Source organism: Lepus europaeus, chromosome 13 (assembly GCF_033115175.1).
Source record: "Lepus europaeus isolate LE1 chromosome 13, mLepTim1.pri, whole genome shotgun sequence".
Taxonomy (NCBI): Eukaryota; Metazoa; Chordata; class Mammalia; order Lagomorpha; family Leporidae; genus Lepus; species Lepus europaeus.
Genome location: NC_084839.1, coordinates 36,084,054 through 36,106,919, shown reverse-complemented (window position 1 = coordinate 36,106,919; position 22,866 = coordinate 36,084,054). Strand labels below are relative to the sequence as shown.

General features: G+C 42.4%; 1 protein-coding gene across 14 annotated transcripts in view; it reads right to left on the bottom strand.

Moving 5' to 3' along the window:
* TMEM178A (transmembrane protein 178A) overlaps positions 1-22,866 on the bottom strand; it is a 324,154-nt gene that overhangs the window by 6,142 nt on the left and 295,146 nt on the right. For 13 of the 14 annotated variants that reach the window (XM_062209320.1, XM_062209319.1, XM_062209322.1 and 10 more), the window contains 2 exons: positions 8,349-8,462; positions 4,834-4,971 (listed from right to left, as the gene is read on the bottom strand). In XM_062209320.1, the coding sequence (XP_062065304.1) occupies positions 4,834-4,971; positions 8,349-8,462 (252 nt within the window). Of the gene's footprint in view, positions 1-4,833; positions 4,972-8,348; positions 8,463-9,967; positions 10,057-22,866 lie in introns of all 14 variants that reach the window. The other variant, XM_062209323.1, reaches the window with a different exon arrangement.

The window sequence follows — 22,866 nt, the reverse complement described above, 5'->3', positions numbered from 1 at the left end:
TGCCTGGGCTGGAGTTCCGGCTCCACTCCCTATTCTAGCTTCTTGCTCATGCAGACCTAGAGAGGCAGTGGTGACGGCTCAAGTAGTTTAGACCCTGCCACCCAGCACGGGAGGCCTGGATTAGGAGCCTGGCTCCCTGGTATTTCAGAAGTGAACCAGCAGATGGGAGGTCTCTTTCTCTGCTGCTCAAAAGAAACATGTTTGCATTAAATCAATTTACTCCTTTAAATATTTGTAATTTAAATTATAATATCATCATCATATGGCTATGGCAGTTTAACAGGATGTGTTATTACTGTGGCTACAGTCATTCATGGTGCACCGAATGCAGCATCGTCTGCTAATGGGCAGAATTTTAAAGCCTCTCTTAGCCTGCGTGCATATAACCCCAGAGCACATGACATCAAAATACTAAATGTGAGGCCTTGGCGGGTGTGAGGCCTGCCCCGGCCCTGCTGGAGCACTCTGTGCAAGGCCCCATGGAGGAGGAGAAGGGGCAAGACCTGGCTCCCGGATGAGAGTTGATGGTAGCTGTTCCCCAGGTAGGACGTTAAGACCTGCTGTGTGCAAGCAGGCTGGAGGAGAAAGACGGTTCCAAGGTTTCCATTTTAGCAGCGCACACTGTCACCTCACTGCCATTCTTCACTGAAGGTCTTGCTAACAAGTTCAGGCACAGAATGAAGATGCCAGCGCATTAGAAGGGGCTAAGTTTAGCATCAAAAATCTGTGGGCGGGAGCTGACTGGAGCTGCGGAAGACATTCTGCTTAATTAAAATCAATTCTTTTCACTCTGCTTTGCTCTCTTCTGCTGCGACTGCATGAGAAGGTTCTACAGCTAATTTATCTCATGCAACAGATTAATGTAGTTATCTCAGCGATTACAAAGGAAATTCCAAGGTATTATTTGTAGGAAAAAACAAAATGATCCTCTCTAAATCCTACAGCAAGGCAAAAGATGAATACAAAGTACTTCAAAAAGTTCATGGAAAATGGAATTAAAATGCAAAAAAAAATTTGGAAACTGAAGCATAACCCAGGGTTTTCAAAAAGTTCACTAAAAATGGGATTAAAATATGTATATTTTGGTGCAAACATTTTTGATACACATGCATTATAAGGAGTTTTCAAAAAGTTCATTGAAAACACATATTAGGGGGGCTAGCATTGTGGCATAGTGGGTAAAGCCACTGCTGCCTGCATCACCAGCATCCCATATGGGCAATGGTTTGAGTTCAGCTATTCCACTTCCAATCCAGCTCCCTGCTAATACACCTGGGAAGGCAGCAGAGGACGGCCCAAGTGCTTGGACTCCTGCACCCACATAGGAGACTGCAAAGAACCTCCTGGTTTCTGGCCCAGCCCCCAGCAGTTGAGGGCATTTCGGGAGTGAACCAACAGATGGAAGCTCGCTCGCTCACTTGCTCGCTTTCTAACTCTGCCTTCCAAATAAATATATATTTTTTTAAAAAAATGCATATTAGAACAAAATTCTGCATGGATTTCAAATGTTTTGAAGGACTCTCATATAGCACCCAGGAAACACCCAGTCCTCAATGCAGACCCAAGGCTGAATGTCCACCTTCGTTCCATTTAAAATTAGGCCAGCCCCTCAGCCTCCCAAGGACCATTCATGGGGCTTTCATGTGTTGTGATTTATTTTAATATTAACAATCTTCCATGCTAAAAGCATCCTAACTTTTTCACCCACTACTTGTATTGAAAGTGTCCTTTAGAATCTACTCCTGCTGAGGCTTTTCTGGAACCCAGAGCTTCCCTCACTTTTCGTGACAACAGGTTGTGATGGCCATTTCCAGGGCTGAGGGAAGCAAGTCTGCACTTCTTTAACAGATGTGGGGGAAACTGGGATACAACTAATAAATGGGGTAAGGGAGAAAAAGGGGAGGATTTTAATAACTGCTAAACCCAGCAGAGGTTTCAGGGAATTCTCTGGGCAGCACAGTCTCTTTGTATGCCACCCTTGTGGCTCATTCTATAATATGGATTTTAATATTTTTACTTTTTTTAAACATTTTCTTTGAAAGGCAGAGAGAGAGAAAGATCTTCCATCTGCTGGTTCATCCCCCACATGCCCGCAATAATCAGGGCTGGGCCAGCCAAAGCCAGGAGCCAGGAACTCAATCCAGGTCTCCCACCTGGGTAGAAGGGCCATCCCCTGCTGCCTCCCAGGGTACACATTAGCAGGAAGCCGGAATCAGATGCAGAGCCAAGAGTCAAATCCAGGCACTCCAACATGGGATACAGGCATCTTACCCCTGTGTAAAACGCCTGTTCTTGCAATTTGGATTTTACTCATATCCCTAGAGTTGGTAACCAGGCTGGTTTTGAGAGTGTCGGACCCTCGCCAGCAAGGGTCCAACGCAGTCATGACACGGTCACTGTTCATCGGTTCTCAAGGAACTTTTACTTGTGGGGAGAGAAGGAAAGTGGGGAGAGGAGAAAAGAAGAGGGGCTGCAGCGGCGGCTGCCAGTGGCGGCGGTGGCCGCGCCCCCCCCGCCCAGATCCCAATGTCCCTTTATGCTGACATCATCCAATCAGATGAAAGGGCGCGTATAGCCTCAGGTCGAAAGTTCATCTGTTTCACCTGGTTCTTCCTAGTTGTTTATGCAGAGTCCATTCTGTTTCATCTGTTTCACCTGGTTGTTTTCATAGGCCTTGTAGTCCACCGATTGCTGCAAACTATGTAGATGAGGAGGTTCTCACAGGTGGCCAGCCTGCGGTTCCCCACAGAGAGTTTAAATCCTCTCCCAAAACCTCAGGAACTAATTTTTTTTTTATTAGACAGGCAGAATTATAGACAGTGAGACAGAGAGACAGAGAGACAGAGAGAAAGGTCTTCCTTCCGTTGGTTCACCCCCCAAATGGCTGCTACAGCTGGCGCTGTGCCGACCCAAAGCCAGGACCAGGTGCTTCTTCCTGGTCTCCCATGCGAGTACAGGGACCCAAGCACCTGGGCCATCCTGCACTGCTCTCCTGGGCCACAGCAGAGAGCTGCACTGGAAGAGGAGCAACCAGAACTAGAACCCGGCACCCATATGGGAGGAGGAGGATTAACCAAGTGAGCCACAGCGTCGGCCCCAGGAACTAAAATTTTAACCTCCCTTTGCTACAGTCCTGGTAGTCACCATGTATTCACCAAAATCCAGAAAAGCTAAGCTGTTTTTCTGCTCACAACTAAACAGGGCCCACAGATTTTTGAATGTTCTGTTGGGATGCTTGCAAAGATGACCCATATTCCACGTCATGACAGTGGTAGCACCATATCAAGGCGTGCTCATGGGGCCAGTGGGAATGGGAGTTAGAGAGCACAGCCTCTGCCGGTGAGTGGGTAAGGCCACAGGAGGACGAGCAGCCCAGAGAGCGAGGTGTCACCTCCCTGCCAGCCCTGAGAGACAGACAGAAGGTGGTGTCCGTCCTGCCAGGTAGCACCACCTTGTGTTAACCCAAGCTTGATTACAGAGCCGAGCGTAGAAAGCCCCAGCAAGCCCCTTGAGTACCAGCACTCTGGGGAACCAGAAATAGGCAGATGAGAAATGGCTGCCCAGGGTGGCACTCAGGCTGAGGCTGGGTCTACTTTGTGAAATGTAGTCCTCTAACTTCTAATCACTTCCTAATTTTTGTGAAGGAGGAACAGGAAGCAAAGATTTCTTCCTATCGCCCCCTTACATCAGCATTAGCCATCAACTCCACTCTTGACTCCTTTTTAGACAAAAATCTTTCACTTGTTAATCAAAACCACCCTGACCACATCTCCATACTCCTCTTCTAATCTCTTGATTGGAGTCAAGTTACTCCTTTGCTTAAAACTTTCTAGTGGCTTCCATCACCCTAAGTGTCCGATCCAGGCTCTTCGCTGTGACCAAGAATGCACTAAAGATTCAGGCACTGCCTGCTGCTTCCACTGTGATGGATCCCTCGCTCCACTCCCTTCCAACCCCATTGCTCTTTTTTTCATAGCTCAGACTGATTGATGCTCCTGGCCTTTGGGCTGGCACTGGTGGCTTCCAGAGCCCACAGCACACTCCCAATGACTGGTTGCTTCTTGGGATGAACCTCAGAAATTGTCGCCTCAAGACAGTTTTCTCTGAGTCCCTATTTCATCCGAATCCCTCACAGCTTTTCTCAGCATCACCGATCATTGTGTATGTCTCCCCACAATAAAAACGGAAAAGGGTTTTGCCTGCCTCGGTTATTGCATGTCTCTAGTACACAGAGCGGTGCCCGAGTCCTCCAGTCCTCAAGGAACTATCTGTGGAGGGGAGTGAACAGAGGTTTCATGGAAAATGCATACAATGACATGCGCCATGAGCAACCAGTGCTCAGTGATTCGCAAGGTAGCACATTCCATTCATACCATCAAGTTATTTTATCTTCGCGCATCAACAGATCTTTTGGTGGCATTTCCATGAACTTTTGGGAGTAACCCTGTAGATAGAAATGCTACCAATGACACCATCACTAAGACATGAACTGAGGTGACTTTTAGTCAGCAATGGGTTAGGATAATCTATCAGCTTCTCCCCCCAGGAGAGCTCCTGGTAAGCAATGAAAAACTGAAAAACACAAACCTGGCTCAGACAGAGATTAAACCCAAGACGCCTCCATCCAACCTACTAGCAGACCACAACGGGAATATCAAGGCTACATTTTTGTTGTTTTCTTGAAATTCCAAATTACCCACCCAAGCTAAATGACCTTCTGCTTGCTTTTCTCACAGTGGGAAGCAACTTTAACAGGGAGGTGACAAAGTGAAGCCAGCCACAGACACAGCAGCCGTCACCTCGTCACCTCGTGGCCCGAGGTGTGCAGCGTACCTGTCATGAGGAACAGGAGTCCAGCCACATGCTGGGTCAGGCTTTCCTCCCAGAAGAAACTGACTGTGGCCACAATGCAGCCACACAGAAGGACGGCGACAGCCATGCCCAGGAAGCCAGCAGTGATTCTTCTCAAATCTAGTTTAGAAACAGAAACACACATTCAAAATCAGAAGAGACAGGGGAGGTACTGACAATCAGAGAATAAAGAGCGCTGTATGCATTGTGAAAATTAGCAAAGTTACACAGACAGGCTGAGGGCCTACAGGGTGATGGGGTTTAGGGAGGTCTCCTCCCTGGTATTTCACAAGAGCACAGATAGGGTGTAACTGATGGAGGGGCCACAGTCTACCCACGGAGAAATTCGTGTCATTAGAGAAGAGATAAGAAGACAACCCCAGGTAAACTCAGGTAATAGACAGCAAGCTACTTGGTACACTGTGAGGGAGGAAGGTTTGAGAAATGCCTTTGTTAGCCTTAAAAACAGCAATAGAAATGTAGGCTAATACCACTGTAACTAAAAGGTATCTGGCTTTGGAGAAAGAGCCTAAAACCTGAGCCATAGTGAAACAGGATTTTATCTGAGCACCATGGATGCCAATCATTTCATTTTTTATTTACATCTACTCTTACCTATGGTCAAAAAGGATTTGAGAAAGTCAAGGCAACTGTGGTGACTGAAATAGTGACCCAAAGTGCATATATTACATGTCTACTCAAAAGTACCCTCTCCCCTAAAATATGGGTCCCTCAGCCCAAACATCCATTTACCCAGGTTGAGGAAGGAACTGGTCCCTTTGGACAAGTCTCCCCTGGGTACCCAACTGTCCTGTCCTGTGTATTGCAAATTTTGGCTACATGTATTTGGATACTTTGTTTCCAATTGCTAAACAACACTTGTATTATCCATTTGCTGGCTATTACTTTTCTGTTCTACTTCCTTTCTTCCCTTTTTACTTTAAGAACAAAACTAACTTGAAAAATTGTTAGCTAAATGTCTGTGATCCTCTTTGAAGCAGCAGATCCCAAACATACATCTGCTGTCCCTGAGGCCAGGCAACAAGTCTGGGCAAATGCATGTGAGCCATGCACACCTGCAGCCAAGACAAAGTGCATGCTGCACCTTTAAAGTGTAGAAGAGCCCAGGCAGCTGCCTCCTGGTATGTTTGAGCAGCTCTTTACGGGTGCATGTAGAATGGGTTACAGTAGCATCAGTCTTGCTCTTAGCATCCTAGCCACAAACAGACCATGCCTTTTCATTCTTTTCTCTTTTTTTAAGATTTATTTATTTATTTGAAAGAGTTACACAGAGAGAAGAGAGGCACTAGAGAGAGAGAGGTCTTCCATCCGATGGTTCACTCCCCAGATGGCCACAACGGCTGAAGCTGTGCCAATCTGAAGCCAGCAGCCAGGAGCTTCTTCCGGGTCTCCCACGTGGATGCAGGGGCCCAAGAACTTGGGCCATCTTCTACTGCTTTCCCAGACCATAGCAGAGAGCTGGATCTGAAGTGGAACAGCCGGGTCTCCAACCGGTGCCCATATGGAATGCCGGCACTTCAGGCCAGGGCGTTAACCCACTGCACCACATTGCTAGCCCCCATCCCTTTTCTAAAAGGTGATTTCTCATTTCCAGCTCAGAGCATCCAAATTAAAATAGGACATCTCTGCCTAGAAGAGGAAATGTAAACAGCACAGAGCAAGGGGCCCGGGGAAGCAATCTTCTAAAGATGCTAAGTTCAATGTGTTCACGTGAGCTCAATGTGAAGGATATACAAGACATCCACATCTGAGCAGGGGAAATTTAACAACAGTAGAGCCTCTATCATCTCACAAACTTCCAAATTCCCTGTAGGTTGAGTGATGGTTCTATTTTCTGTAACTATTATAAAGCACAAGGTTTAGATATAATCTACATGGGATTTGCATTAGCACCAGGTAAGTTAAGCCTCTCCTGGAAATGTGGAATAGCTCACTCTGTGTGACTTTCTTAGGAAGAATCCTGCTAAAAGCATGTTTCCCTGAGAACCCTGAGAAGGATTATGAAGAGAATGCTCACATATTGCCTTACTGGGTAATAATGGAATGGATGAGATTCTTTTTCAGGATCCTGTGATCTTTAGTCACACAAGGAGACTAAAGGCATTAACTATGTGGTTCTTTGCACAGATGATTAAGACCAAGAATTCCAAACATGCTAAAAAGAACAAAGACATGGGGTGTAGTGGGTAAAGCCACCACTTGCAGCATCATATGGGTGCCGGTTCTAGTCCAGGCTGCTCCACTTCTGATTCAGCTCTCTGCTATGGCCTGGGAGAGCAGTAAAGGATGGCCCAAGTCTTTGGGCCCCTGCACCTGCGTGGGAGACCTGGAGGAAGCTCCTGGCTCCTAGCTTCGGATCATCCCAGCTCCGGCTATTGTGGCCATTTGGGGAGTGAACCAACAGATGGAAGACCTCACTCTCTCTCTCTCTGCCTCTGCTTCTCTGTAGTTCTGCCTTTCAAATAAATAAATAAATCTTTAAAAAAAGAACGAAGACAACCTAAATAAGACACTAACTCAAATCTGCTGAGAAATTATGGTTAAAATCTGCCAGCAAGAAAGAACTTCCAGGAACCCATACTGTTCAGAAATAAACCAATGACTTTCCAAGTCCTAAAGCTGCTGGGCACAATATTACTATCAGATCATTGCTGGGATGATACTGTAAAAGCTTCCATGTAAGTGTTTTGAGATTTAAAACAGAACTTTGGATCTGCAGGGAGGTTTGCCTATAGAATGAGACTCTCCTTGGTCTTCTGCTTTGGTCATCAAAGAAGATCACTCAAGTTCTTGCCACTTATTTCACTGGAAAATGACATCAAAGTCTCAGGGCAAACAACAGAAAGAACCTGGTATAGTTGATTGCTGTCATGAGCTATCCATCACCAGGCAACTTGAGTCAACAGTTTTCAGGTAAACATCAGCCCTCTTTAGTTTCATATTGCATGCTGTTTCCTAGAGTTTCCCTTTTTCCTGACAGTGAAAAAGAGTAGTTCCTTCCATTGAGAGGTAGAGGGAACTGACACCCTCTGGGAAAATTATAACACAACACTCGTAAAGACATTTTAGCAAAATCCCAAGGTCTGAGATAAACACAGTAGCTAAAGTAAATATTGTATAAACAAAACAAAAATAAGAGTATGTAAGGTATAATCTCCTTGGATTACTAGGACAGGTATCAAAACAAGTCCTTGTGGCTTGGGACTTGGCAGTTGGCTGCTGTGTACAGAGCCACCAGGGCAGACAGGGATACTCAGTACTTCACAAAGCCTCACACCCAATCTTCACACTCTTGATTTATAAACAGGCTGTGTACACAGCATAGTGAAATGGTCCTCAGAGTCTCTGCTCAGGTCTGGTTGGGTCCAGAGGAAAACACAGGATAAATACAAGTCTCAGTCCAAACCCGGGGTGGGGGACACCTTCTGTCCAGAGAGACACCAATTCCTCTCTGGCCATTTCCCACAGCTACTTACGAAGCAGGTGCCATTCGTCTTGCTGTATTGTCTTGGTTAAATTGAAAGGAATATTTCGTAAGCGGATTGGCTGTGAAAAGTGGTACTTGATAGCTGTGCATCGCTGGGCAATACCTTGAAGGAAATAAGAAATGCAATTTATCAGTCTGTTCATTTGTAATAGAATTCTGGAGACCTAAGGCAGAATAATGTATCCTAAGCTGAGCTGAATGGGAGAAGGGATGGGGATCTCTTATTACTCTCATTAAAAAATGTTAAGAGCCGTAAAAATCTGACATGGAATAAGTTTGAAAATCATGTTTATTTTTGAATATATTGAATTGTATAAGGATCTATACCTTCCCTAATTGCTTCTCAATACTGAGTTTGTATTGTCTGAACAAAAACTCCTCAGGGAGATGTGGTCTCAAAGTATAAGGATGATTGGTAGAAATCAGCTTAGAATTTTAAATTAACATATATATTACACATCTGAATCTGGTCCAGTCTCAAACTCATGAGATGCATGAAAAAGTTCATTAGAAAGTGTGTTATTTATTTTAATATTTATTCATTTATTTGAAAAGCAGAGTAACATTGAGGGATGGGGGTGAGAGGGAGAAAGAGAAAAAAATCTTCCACCTGCTGGTTCACTACTCAAATGGCCGCAATATCCAGGGCTGGACCAGGCCAAGGCCAGAAGCAGGGATTTCCATCAGCTGTCTCATGTGGGTGTGGAGACCCAAGTACTTGGATCAGGATCCACTGCTTTCTCAGAGGTATTATCTGGGAGCCAAATCCAAAGCAGAAGTTGGGACTTGAACTAGCTCCAATATGGAATACCAGTGGCAGCTTAACTGGTTGCACCACAAAGTCAGCCCTGAAGCGCACTATTTATAAGGAAACCAGGAGACTTCTTTACATAAAATTAACATTTGAAAAGGTGGTTTAGGTGGTAGTTATATTTCCAGACAACCCACAAAAGCTTGTTTAACTCTAGAGCAATTAATGTCATTGCTTAATAGGAATGTTACTGATCTGAATTCTGGATCATGAGTGAAAGGGTGATATTCAAAGTAGAGAGAAAGAAAAAAAAAAAAAATGCAGCCCCTGGTCTGTTAGATGGCCAACTTTAGGCACAACACTTTGAAGTGGGCAAGTGTACCCTTTGGTGTATCTCAAACCCTCTCCTCCTTCTTACCACTCTCCCTCAACCCATGCTTTTATTGCATAAATTAACATGGGCCCGTTCTCCTGAAGACGCACATCCATGGAAAGTAGCTGCCCTTTCAAAATGACACAACAAACAAAACTGCCTTCTATTTTAAATCATCTTGACTCGCTGTTTAAAGTAATGCAGTATGACTTAACTAATTTTCTAAAAAGGTGTGAGTGAATGCTAGTCCTTTAACTCTGGAGAGTATTAAAAATATACATATCCTCATAGATGCAAATAAATATCAAATTGGTCTGAGGAAGTGTACAAACTAAGTGGAGTTTTAACAACTCAGACAGTAAAAGGAAGGGACTGATGTTTGAGGACACTTTGTGTCATGAGCCATTTAGTCCTTTCTGTGAACATAACTGCAGGACCATCTTCACTAAGAAAATCCTCAGACATCAGTTCATATAAGACTCACCTGGAGGGAGGGAGGTGTTGTTAAGAATGCAAACTCCTGGAACTCACTCCAGATATTATCAATCAAAAGACTGGGATGGAAGCAGGAACCTGAATTTTGACAACAAACATCTCAAGTAACTCTGAGGCAAGTGTCCTTGAATCTCACATTGGAAAACACTATTCAAGACTATTTCTGATGATTAGAAGTTTTCTGTTTCTTATGAAACCACAAATTCTCTAAAAGATCAAACCTTTATTTTTCTCTTCGTACTTTTCAATATGGTCTCTGTGGCAGTGGTTGGGAGATCCAAGGATTATAAATTGGGCATTCAGATATAAGTTAGATGTTTATAAATCAGGAAATGTCTGTGCTTGCAAAAAGCAAACAACCTCATCTGAGAACAATGACAGATAAAGGATGGCAAAAGCAGTGATAGCCTATATTTGCATTTCTCAGAATTATCATTCTATTTGAAATTCAGCATCAGCAGTATGGGAAAGCTAAAACAGAACTGAAGGCATGCCTCTACATGCACACAGACTCCATTGGCAAAGACTGGGAAATTTACTTGTTCCAAGCAGCTAAGGGCACTTGTGCCCAATAATTACTGCCAGGCTAACCTAGCAGAGGCTACAGGGGCTACAAATGTCAAAGAAAATAGACTACAGAATTAATTCTGGAAAGTAGCTAAAGAAACAAACAGCAACAACAACAAAAACAATTTCAAGCCCTGGGGCGGGAAAAGAACCTAATTTCTAGAGTCACCACATCTTACAAATTAAAATGCTCAGTTTTTTTAACATAAAAGTACAAGTTATACAGCCAAAAGAGCATGGTCCTAAGTGGGAAGGAAAGTAGTCAACAGGAACTCACTCACTGAGGAAACCCAAACATTGGACTTCCTGATGAATATTTTTAGGCAGCTGTTTTAAATGTTTAAAGAACTAAGGGAAATCATGTCCAAAGAACTAAAGAAAAGTGTGCAAATGATGTCTCACCCAATAGAGAATATCAGTAAAGTGATAGAAACCATGAAAGAGGAAACAACAAGCCAAATGGAAATTCTGAGGTTGAAGAAGTATAATAACAGACATGAAAAATTCACTAGATAGTCTCGACAGAAGTTTTGAGCAGGCAGATGAAAGAATCAGCAAACTTGAAGACAGGGCTACTGAGATTACACCACTTGAGGAAAATAAATTAAAAAGTGAGGAGAAATGAGGAGCACCTCAGAGACCTGTGAAATAAAATATAAGTAAGTTAAACTCAGAGACCTATACTCAGAGACTTCATAATGAAACTACTGAAAGCCAAAGATAAAGAATCTTGAAAGTAGTGAAAAAAGAGCAATTTAGGACATACAAGCTAATTTCTCATCAGAATCCATGGAGAACAGAAGGGAGTGGGATGACATACAGAGAGCCCCCAGTTTACAATGGTGCAAAAGCAATACATGCTTGGTAGAAACCATACATCAAATGTTGAATTTTAATCTTTTCTAAGTTTAGTGCTGTGCAATACGACACTGTTTCTCAAAATCCTGGGCTATGATGGCAAGCCACATTTTCCAGGCAGCCATTCAATCATGATGGTAAACATCCAATGCTTTATAGTATACTATATTGCTAAGCTATAAGGCTTGGTAGGTTAGGCATATTAAATGCATTTTGGACTTAACAATATTTTCAACTTATGATGGGTTTATCAGATGTAACCTCATGGTAAGTCCAAGAACATTGGGATTCAAAGTACTGAGAGTAAAAGTGTCAACCCAAAATTTTATAGGCAGTGAAGTAATCCTTCAGAAATGAAGGAAAAATTAAGACATTCCCAGGTAAACAACAATTGAAGAAATGTGTCACTAGTAGACCTTGCTTATGATGAAAAGGAGTTCTTCATGTTGAAATCAAGACAGTAACTAAATCCACATGAAGAAATAAAGAGTGCCATTATAAGTGCATTTATTGTTTGTAACTCCCCCCCTTTTTTCTCCTCTTTCTGACTTAAAAGGCATAAAATACAAAGCAGTAATTTTAAACCTGTGTCAATGGACATACATAAAAATATAATTTATATGATAATAGCAGTGCAAAGAAGGGGAGAGGGCATAACGCTATATAGGAACAGTGTTTATATACAATTGAAACTCATTTGTATTAATCTAAACTAGACTGTTATAAATTAAGATGTCAGTTTTAACCCACATGGCAACCACTTGGAAAGTAACAAGTAATAGAGGACTTTGAAAAGGTACACTAGAGGGACCGGAGCTGTGGAGCAGTGGGTTGAAGCTATGGCCTGAGGCACTGGCATCCCATATGGGCGCTGGTTCTGGTCCCAGCTGCTCCTCTTCCGATCCAGCTCTCTGCTGTGGCCTGGGATGGCAGTAAAGGATGGCCCAAGTTCTTGGGGCCCTGCACCCATGTGAGAGACCTGGGGGAGGCTCCTGACTCCTGGCTTCGGATCAGTGCAGTTCCAACCATTGCGGCCATCTGGGGAATGAACCAGCGGATGAAAGACCTTTCTCTCTGTCTCTCCCTCTCACTGTCTGTAACTCTACCTCTCAAATAAATGAAATAAATCTTTTTTTTTTTTTTAAAAAGGAATGGGTTATAAACATATATGTGCCTATCAACAGAGCCTAAATACTCATGGGGCAAAAAGTGACAGAGCAGAAGAGAAAAATGCACAACTCAATCCTAACAGCTGGAGACTTATAACTGATTTTCAATAGTGGTAGAACAAGTAAACAGAAGATCAACAAAGAAACAGGAAGCTTAAACAATGCTACAACCCAACAAGGCACAATAGACATCTATATAACATTTTTTCTCCAGTGCAACAGAGCATTCTCTAGGAGAGACAATATGTTAGGCAATGAAACAAACCTCATTAAATTTAAAAGTATTAAACTTAAGCAAATTGTTTTCTTTTACCACAATGCAATAAAATCATAAATCAATAACTGAAGAAAATTTGTGAGATTCAACAATTTGTGAAAATTAAGTAACACTTCTAAAAACAAAAGGATCAAAAAATCAAAGGAGTATATCATAAAATAGTTTAAGATTAATGAAAACAAAATCACAACATATCAAAATTTATGAGATGCATTTAAAACAGTGCTTAGAGGAAATTTATTGCTGCAAACACCACACTAAAAGAATATATATAATCAATAACCTTACTTTCTACTTAAAGAAACTAGACAAAGAAGAACAAACTAAACCTAAGGCATAAACAGGTTTTGCAATTAAAGTAGAAAAAATAGAGAATATAAAAGCAGAGAAAATAAAGTGACATGAAAAAGTGGTTCTTGAAGTGATTAACAAAGATGACAAATCTTTATTCTTTTCAAGATAAAAAGGGTGAAGATTCAAGTTACTAAAATCAGGAATGAAACAGGCTTTAACTAGTGGCCTTACAAAAATAAAAAGTATAAGAATACTATGAAAAATCACATGCCAACATATTAGATAATATGGATTCAATAGCAATTCTTAGAAAAAAATTTCAATACTGACTCAATAAGCAATGGGAAAATCTGAACACACCTATAACAAGTAAAGAGATTAGGTAACTGAGTAAGAAACTTGTGTAAAATCCATTGTTTAAAGAATAATTAATAATCCTGGCCGGTGCCGCGGCTCACTAGGCTAATCCTCCGCCTTGCGGCGCCGGCACACCGGGTTCTAGTCCTGGTCGGGGCACCGATCCTGTCCCGGTTGCCCCTCTTCCAGGCCAGCTCTCTGCTGTGGCCAGGGAGTACAGTGGAGGATGGCCCAAGTCCTTGGGCCCTGCACCCCATGGGAGACCAGGAGAAGCACCTGGCTCCTGCCATCGGATCAGTGCGGTGCGCCGGCCGCAGCACGCTACTGCGGCGGCCATTGGAGGGTGAACCAACGGCAAAAGGAAGACCTTTCTCTCTGTCTCTCTCTCTCACTGTCCACTCTGCCTGTCAAAAATAAAAAAAAAAAGAATAATTAACAATCCTTCATAGCCTCTTCAAACAAAACAAAAGGAAGAACACTTTCTAACTCATTCTATGAGGCCAGTATAACACCAATATGAAAAACAAAAATATCATAACACAGGAAGTTATGTAATATTCCTTATGAATATGTATGTACAAATCTTCAACAAGATATTAACAAAGTGAATTCAGTAACATCTAAAAAGAGTTTTAAATCATTGCCAAGTTAGTTTGTATCTTGGGAATGCAAGGTTGCTTCAATAAATGAAAATCAACCAATGCAATGTACCAAATCAATAGAATAAAGGACAGAAACCACGTGATCATCTCACAGATACGGAAAAAGCATTTGACAAATCCATCTGATATTCATCAACAACCCTATAAGCAAGATATAAAAATATCATTAGCTTCACTAAATAAATAGAAAAAAATCTGAAGTTCAGATAGACCTGAAGCCACAGTGCAAGGATGTAACTGGGCTTTAACATATAAGGTGTTGCCCAAACTTTGAGTCTTCTCACTAAGGAAAGTCAGAAATCTTTAAGAAAGAAATAGAAGACACAAAAAATGAAAAAATCTTCTATGTCATGGATTGGAAGAATCAGTATCACCACTTTGTCCATACTACCAAAAGCAATTTACAGATTTAATGCAATCCCAATCAAAATATCAATGGCATTCTTCTCAGATCTAAAAAAAAAAAAAAATGCTAAAACGCCTATGGAAACATAAGAGACCCCTAAACAGCAAATTTGTACAATAAAAACAAATCCAGAGGCATCACAATACCAGATTTCAGGACATACTACAGGGCAGTTACGATCAAAACAGCCTGCTACTGGCACAAAAACAGACATGTAGACCAAAAGAAGAGAATAGAAATTCCAGAAATCAACCCATGCATTTATAACCAACTTATCTTTGACAAAAGACCTAAAATCAAACCCTCAGAAAGGACAGTCTCTTCAGCAAATGGTGCTGTGAAAACTGGATCTCTGTGTGCAAAAGTATGAACAAGACCCTTACCTTACACCTTACCCAAAAACCCACTCAAAATGGATCAAAGACTTAATTCTACAACCTGATACCATCAAATTATTAGAGAATGAATATTGGGGAAACTCGGCAAGACATGGCATAGGCAAAGACTTCTTGGAAAAGATCCCAGAAGTACAATCAAAGCCAAAATTGACAAATGGGATTACATCAAGCTGAGAAGCTTCTGCACTGCAAAGAAACACTCAGCAAAGTGAAGAGGTAACCAACAGAATGGGAGAAAATATTTGCAAACTACGCAACAGAATCTATGAAAGCTCAAGAAATTAAACAACAAAACAACCCATTTAAGAAATGGGCAAATCGAAGAAGGTTGTACTTTTCTCTAAAAGGTAAGAGAGAACTTCCACTTTGCTTATGGCTTTGTCCAAATACTAATAGAGTTTATGGACTCAAAAAGCTTCCATAGCCTAGGCAGCTCATGTCAAGTGCCTCGAGTGGTCACTGATGTCATACATAACAGCGTTAACAATTAAATTAACAACAGGAGTCACTGTGCACTAACTCCCCATTCAGGATCTCTGTCCTCAATGAGTTATATTATAACAGTTAATTGTAAAACTAGTTCTCAGTTGTGTGTGTGTGTGTGTGTGTGTACACACGCAAATTGTTGAAATCTTTACTTAGTACAGAGTTGGTCTTCCATGTACGTTAATTGAAAATGAATCTTAATGGAGAGTGAGACTGGGTAGGGGACAGGGAGGAGGAGGGGTGGGAGGGCAGGTATGGTTGGAAGAATCACTATATTCCTAAAGTTGTACTTATGAAATTTGTATTTCTTAAAAGATAAATAAAATAAATAAAAATAAAAAAGAAATTGGCAAAGGACTTGAAAAGGCATTTTCAAAGCATGAAATTCAAATGGTCAACAAATACTTGAAAACAATGCTCAGGATGACTAGCCATTAGGACAAGCAAATCAAAACAACAATGAGATTTCACCTCACCCTAGTTAGAATGGCTTTCACACAGAAACCAACAAAACAACAAATTCTGATGAAGAAATGAGGAAAAAGGTACCCTAATCCACTGTTGGTGGGAATGTAAACTGGTGCAGCCACTGTGGAAGACAGCATGAAGATACCTCAGAAATCTGTATATAGACCTACAGTATGATGCAGCCATCCCACTCCTGGGAATTTACCCAAATGAAAAGAAATCAACATATGAAACTGTGATCTGTATGCCTATGTTTATTGCTGCTCAACTCACAGTAGCTAAGATATAGAATCAACCCAGATGTCCATCAGCTGGACTGGATAAAGAAATTATGTGATATTATATATAGATATAGATATATGAAATACTGCAGTGGTAAAAAATGAATCCTGTCTTATGCAACAAAATGGATGCAACTGGAAAACACTATACTCAGTGAAATAAACCAGTTCTTCTTTTTTTTTTTTTTTTTTTTGACAGGCAGAGTAGACAGTGAGAGAAAGAGACAGAGAGAAAGGTCTTCCTTTTGCTGTTGGTTCACCCTCCAATGGCCACTGCGGCCGGCGCACTGTGGCCGGCGCACCACGCTGATCCGAAGCCAGGAGCCAGGTGCTTCTCCTGGTCTCCCATGGGGTGCAGGGCCCAAGCACTTAGGCCATCCTCCACTGCACTCCCAGGCCACAGCAGAGAGCTGGCCTGGAAGAGGGGCAACCAGGACAGAATCCGGCGCCCCGACCGGGACTAGAACCTGGTGTGCCAACCCTGCAGGTGGAGGATTAGCCTATTGAGCTGCAGCACCAGCCATAAACCAGTTCTAAAAAGAAAAATACCACATGTTCTCCCTGAAATGTGATAAATAATATAGTACCTAAAAGGTAATCTTTAAGAGTGAAACTGATACTTTGAGATGTGATGATTTTTTTTTTTTTTTTTTTTTTGGACAGGCAGAGTTAGACAGTGAGAGAGAGAGAGACAGAGAGAAAGGTCTTCCTTTTTTTTTTTTTCCTGTTGGTTCACCTCCCAAAGGGCTGCTATGGCCAGCGTGCTACGCCAATTCGAAGCCAGAAGCCAGGTGCTTCCTCTTGGTCTCCCATGCGGGTGCAGGGCCCAAGGACTTGGGCCATCCTCCACTGCCTTCCTGAGCCACAGCAGAGAGCTGGACTGGAAGAGGAGCAACCAGGACAGAATCCGGCACCCCAACCGGGACTAGAACCCTAGGTGCTGGCACCACAGGCAGAGGATTAGCCTAGTGAGCCACAGCGCCAGCTGAGATGTGATGATTTTTAACAGCTCATCTCAACTGTTGAGGAAAAGTGTTATTTTTCTTTATACTATTTGCTGAACTCTTTACTTAGTATAGGGATAATCTTATGAGTATAAAGAACTGAAAAGAGATCTTTGTAAAAAATAAGAATGGGAATAGGAGAGGGAGGAGGAAGAAGGGTGGGCGCATGGGTGGGAGGGAGGGTATAGTGGAAAGTATCACTATGTTCCTGAATCTGTATATGTGAAATACATGAAATTAGTACACCTTAAATAAAATTTTTTTAAAGTTCTGAAAACACATAAAATAAAAATTAATGGAGATATCTATGTTAAAAAAAGAAATGTAATTTCTTAATTCTTAATTTTGTGGGTAGTTGAAACTGCAGGTATTTTCTGTTTGAAGCAAAAAAATAATTTTCCATCCAGTACCAACATATGCTCTTTTGAAAACCAAGCTGATTTCTAATCAAGGGTCTGGTTACACATTATCCATACCCTTTTATATATTTTTTTTTTGAGACAGGACTGGCTGCATGGTTGACTCAGTGTCTTCCCAGAAGCTGTTTAAAGCTGGAGATGTGGTGTGGAGCAGGGCCCTCAGAGTCACAGGAGCCAATCTTACAACAACTTCTGTGCTAGGGAAATGTGTGGACCCTTTAAAGATCATTGTGATTTTTCCCAGGGCTCATCTTCACCTCTGTTCCTTGCTGGCAATAGGCAGGATCCCAATGGGCAGGAACTGTAGCCAGAAGAAGTGGACAGCTGGTCCGGGGCTCTCCAGCTACCCCAGAGGAACCCCAATGTGCCAGGAATGAATTAAGTAATGCACACATCACCAAATTGCCTTCACTGGCCTCTCATGCTAAATTTAAAGTGCTAAGAATTGTCAAATGGGAAAGGAGGTAATGAGGTTCATGAGATCTGAACTGGACAGTAACAAGCAATGCTCAAAGATCCCAAAGACTGATGGTCTGGTGGTGAGGCCAGGGCTCCTCAGCTGAATTTACAAGTAAATGTTCCCCGGTCCTGGTGTTCCACTTCTTTGGAAGATGATTAGAGACTTCATGCAGAATGAAGGGAGAAAGTGAAAGCGAAGGAAAGATCAGCAGCAGTGTCAGAGACCTACCATTAGCTGTTTCAGGTCCTTGTTCTTAAATACTTGTCCCACTGTCACAGTGCCAATTCAGATAGAGTGGAAGAGGAAAGCTTATTACTGAGGGTTTGCTTGCTTCCTACAGCACACACATTAAAGCGACAAAATGAAATCTGACAAAAATCACACAAGAAAAGACCAACAGTTGCTCAATGGCTTGATGGCTTGCCAAAGACAAACCAGGTCCTTCTGATAACAAGACAAGTATTCATATATACATAGATGGTGGCAGAGACAGAAGCTCCATGCTTCTGTTATGGAGTGATACTGTGAGAATCCACAAGGAGGCATTACATTCCAATTTTTTCAAAGCTTTACATAAAAACTTTGAAATTAATTGGCTTTCTGGGTTTACAGAGCAACGGGTCTGGCTATCTGAAAAGGAACACAAAAAGCATGAGCTCATAGCACCAGATGGCATCACACAATGTGGGAAAGAAGCATACAGAGGATTGAAAAGAACAAGTTGTAGTCTATATTTAGTGATTAATTAGCTTCTTAAAGGGCCAAGTAGAACCACTTTAACAATGATATAAACCATAGAATAAGGTGATACATGAAATGATGCACAGGGTTTAGGGATGGAGATTTGGTCTAGTGAACTCTGTTATTTCCAACACTAGAAGAGATAAGCTGTTCCCAAGATAATTCACAGAAACGAACACTCAAGGTTAAATGAGGGAGAAACATGAGCAGCAGCAAAAGATGCTACAAAAAGTCATCACTGTCGATCGTGATGAGTCTGCATAGATGATGGCTAGAGGTCCTGCAGTCAGACTCGGACTGAATCCCAGCTGCATGACTTTTAGCAAATTACTTCACCTCTCTGAGCCCGAGTTCCCTCATCTATTAAAGAGGGGAAATATCGGCAGACCTTTCATGGGGTTCCTGGGAGGAATGAAAGAGAGAATTCAAGACTTGGGATAGGATGTGGCCTATTCTTAAGCACTCCATAAATGTCAGTGTTAGATTTTGAGTTATCTCTTTTTTAAAAAAGATCACTCTATATATTTATTTGAAAGAGTGACAGAGAAGGAGATATCTATCTATATGTGCGTGTGTGTGTGTGTGTATGGAGAGAGAGAGAGAGAGAGACAAGAGAGAGAGAGAAATTGGTCTTCTACCCACTGGTTCACTCCCCAAATGTCCACAATAGTTAGGCTATGTCAGACCAAAGCTAAGAGCCAAGAGCTCAATCCAGGTCTCCTATGAAGGTGGCAGGAGCCCAAGTACTTGGGCCATGATCTGCTGCCTGCTAGGCACATTAGCAGGAAGTTGAGTAGAAGTGTGAAGTAGCCAGGACTCAAACCATGCACTCAGATATGGGATGTGGAAGTCTTAAGCTGTGCCACAATGCCTACCTCAAAATTTGGCACCAGTCTACATTCACCATATAGAACCACTGGGCATCTATCTGCACCCTAAATGAGCATCACGGATTAACCCAAGTGCACAGAGTTAAACAGACACTTTGTTCATGCAGATGTCTAAATTTTAATGTCTTGATGGCTGTTGGATTAGAGTGGAGATTTGATCTAATTACAGCTTCTGAGAAGTGTGTCTGGTGGGAGGTGCTTAGGTCACTGGGGCTGTGCCCTCAGAGGCTGGTTCTGGCAAGATGGCTGATTACTTGAGTTCAAGTCAGTCCAGCTTCTCTCTCTGCTTCCTGGATCACCACATGGCCATTCCTGCACACCCACAATTACCATCTTCCTTTAGACACAGGACAATGGGGCCACCTCATCCTGAACTGCAACCTCCAAACTATAAGTGCAAATAAACCTTTTCTACTGTAAGAAGTTCCTCTTGCTTTAGTTAAGTAAGAAAAAGCAGACTAATGTACACACACAACAGCTGCCTAACTAGCCAAACCATCGGCTTTAGTGTTCCCTCCATTCTTGTCATCTCAGTGCAAAACTCCCATCACTTCACTCCGGAGAGTTTGCTAAATTGTCTTCTTGCCACAGTTCTCCCAACCCTCAACCCACCCTGCAGGCTTCTGCTAGATTAATCTACTGTGCAAAGACTTCAGGCCTCTGGAGCCTCAGTTCTGTGACAGCAAAATGGAATATGAAAAACTGCAAGGTTTTTGCTACATCTATCTACCTGCCTTTTATAGTATCAGAAACTTGGTAAATTGGGGCAAGCATTCAGAGTAGTGATTAAGATGCCAGTTAAAATGCCCACATCCCACAGTTGAGAGCCTGAGCTTGCTGCCCACCTCTGGCTTTCTGCTAATGGAGACCCTGGGAGGCAGCAGGAATGGCTCACGTAGTTGGATCCCTTCCACCTATGTGAGAGAACTGAAGTGAGTTCCCAGCTCCTGAGTTTGGCCCAGCCTACCCCACATGTTGTGGGCATGTTGAGAATGAACTGACAAATGGGAGCTTTCTCTCTTCATCTCTCAAATAATTAATCAGGGTCCAGAGTTGTGGCATACTGGGTTAAGCCTCCACCTGTACTTCTGGCATCCAGTAAGTGTGTTGTTGGAGTCCTGGCTGTTACACTTCCTATCCAGCTCCTTACTAATGCACCTGGGAAAGCAGTAGAAGATAGTCCAAGTCCTTGGGCCCCTGCACCCATGTGGAAAACCTGGAAGAAGCTCCTGGCTACTTGCTTCACCCTGGCCCAGCCTTGGCCATTGCAACCATTTGGGGAGTCAACCAGTAAATGGAGGATCTCTCTCTCTCTCTCTCTGCCTCTCCCTCTTTGTAACTCTGCCTTTCAAATAAAAAAATCTTAAACCATTTTTTAAGAGAATTAGCATTTTTTAAAAAACTTAATATGTTGCTTTAAATTAAGAGCTTGACTTGCCATGATATAATTATGAATTTATTTTTGTTACATATTATTTTAAAATAAAGTCTCCAAAATGTATAACTACTATGTAATTGCTTATTAAGTACCTTTACTGTTTTGCCAATGTGCCAGCTTCCACACTTTGACAAGCAGAAGGTGAGAAAAATCTCTCATGCTGCCTCAGAGCATAAAACTGGGGTTTCCATTGTCTGGTTCTGTCATGCCCGTGTCCAAGAACACACAACTGGCTTCCTTCTGAATCAAACCAAGATACTAGATTCCTATCATTTATCCCCACCTCCTATCTCATTTATAATTAATTGTCTGTGCCTGGTCCCCAGGGGTTGCCCCTGTCCTCCTATATATGTCCCCAGCCAGTGACATGCCCATTTCTGTGACTATTCTATACCTAAGTCCTAGCCTTAAAACCATCCACAACCTTTGGAGAGCTGTCCCCAAACACCGCAGCCTGTGCAGCACACAGGCTTCACGGCTTCCAGAAACATTTCATTTTACTTTTTTAAAGATTTATTTATTTGAAAGGGAGAGTTACAGAGAGGCAGAGAGAGAGAGAGAATCTTCCAACTCCTGGATCTCCTGGTTTACTCCCCCAAATGGTAGCAATGACAAGGGCTGGGTCAGGCCAAAGCAAGGAGCCAGAAGCTTTTTCCCATTCTTTCATGAGGGTGCAGGGGCCCAAAGACTTGGGTCATCCTCTGCTCCTTTCCCAGGTGCATTAGCAGGGAGCTGGATTGGAAGTGGAGCATCCAGGACTAGAACTGGTACCCATATGGGGTGCTGGCGCTGCAGGCAGCGGCTTCACCCGCTACACTACAGTGCTGTCCCCTGCTTCCAAAAACATTTTAAAGACAACTTGGAATTCTGCAATCAGCCCATGGTCAGAAAAACAACTCTTTTTCCCACCAGCTCTATCCACACACATCCCAATTTGAAAGGAAAGATCAATCATGGGGTCACAGGACAGGGCAGCAGTCACGTTCTTGTGAAAGATTTCGTTTCTGAGTCAATCAGGTGTTAAGCAAAGTGTTTTCCTCAGGGTCCCCTTCACTGAGTATGAATGACTTTCATTTACACAAACAAACCAAGTACAGCGCGTTTAGTGGCTTACCACTGACTTTCACACCCTCAGATGGCCAAAGCCAGACTAGAAAGTAAAGCCCTTCAAGGCAAACCCATCAAGTCTGCAGAATTGAAAGGAAAGACATACAACATTAGTCAATCTAGGCAGCACTGTCCAGAGGAAACATGCTGCAAGTCATGTATAATTTAAAATTTTCTGATAGTCACATTAAAAAATAAATAGATGAGATTAACTTTAGTATCTCTTAATCTAACATGCAATCAATATTTTTGAAAATTATTAATGATCTACTTTGCCTACTTTTTGTCATATTAAGTCTGCAAAATCTGAATCTGGTGTATTTTCCACTCACATCCCATCTCCTTTTGGGCGAGGCTCATTTCAAGTGCCCTATAGTCTTATGATGCCTGGTGGCTACTGTATTAGAGAGGAGATATTGCCAGATGCAAGCCAGTGAGACTCCAATTACAGTAAAAGCAGCTGGGAGCACGAATACAATCAGGCATCACTTAACAATGGGATACCTTCGGAGAAGTGCATCTTGAGGCAATTTTACTGTTGTGCCAAGACCACAGAGTGCACTTCCACAAACTAGGATGGTATAGTCTACAATACACACAGGTACA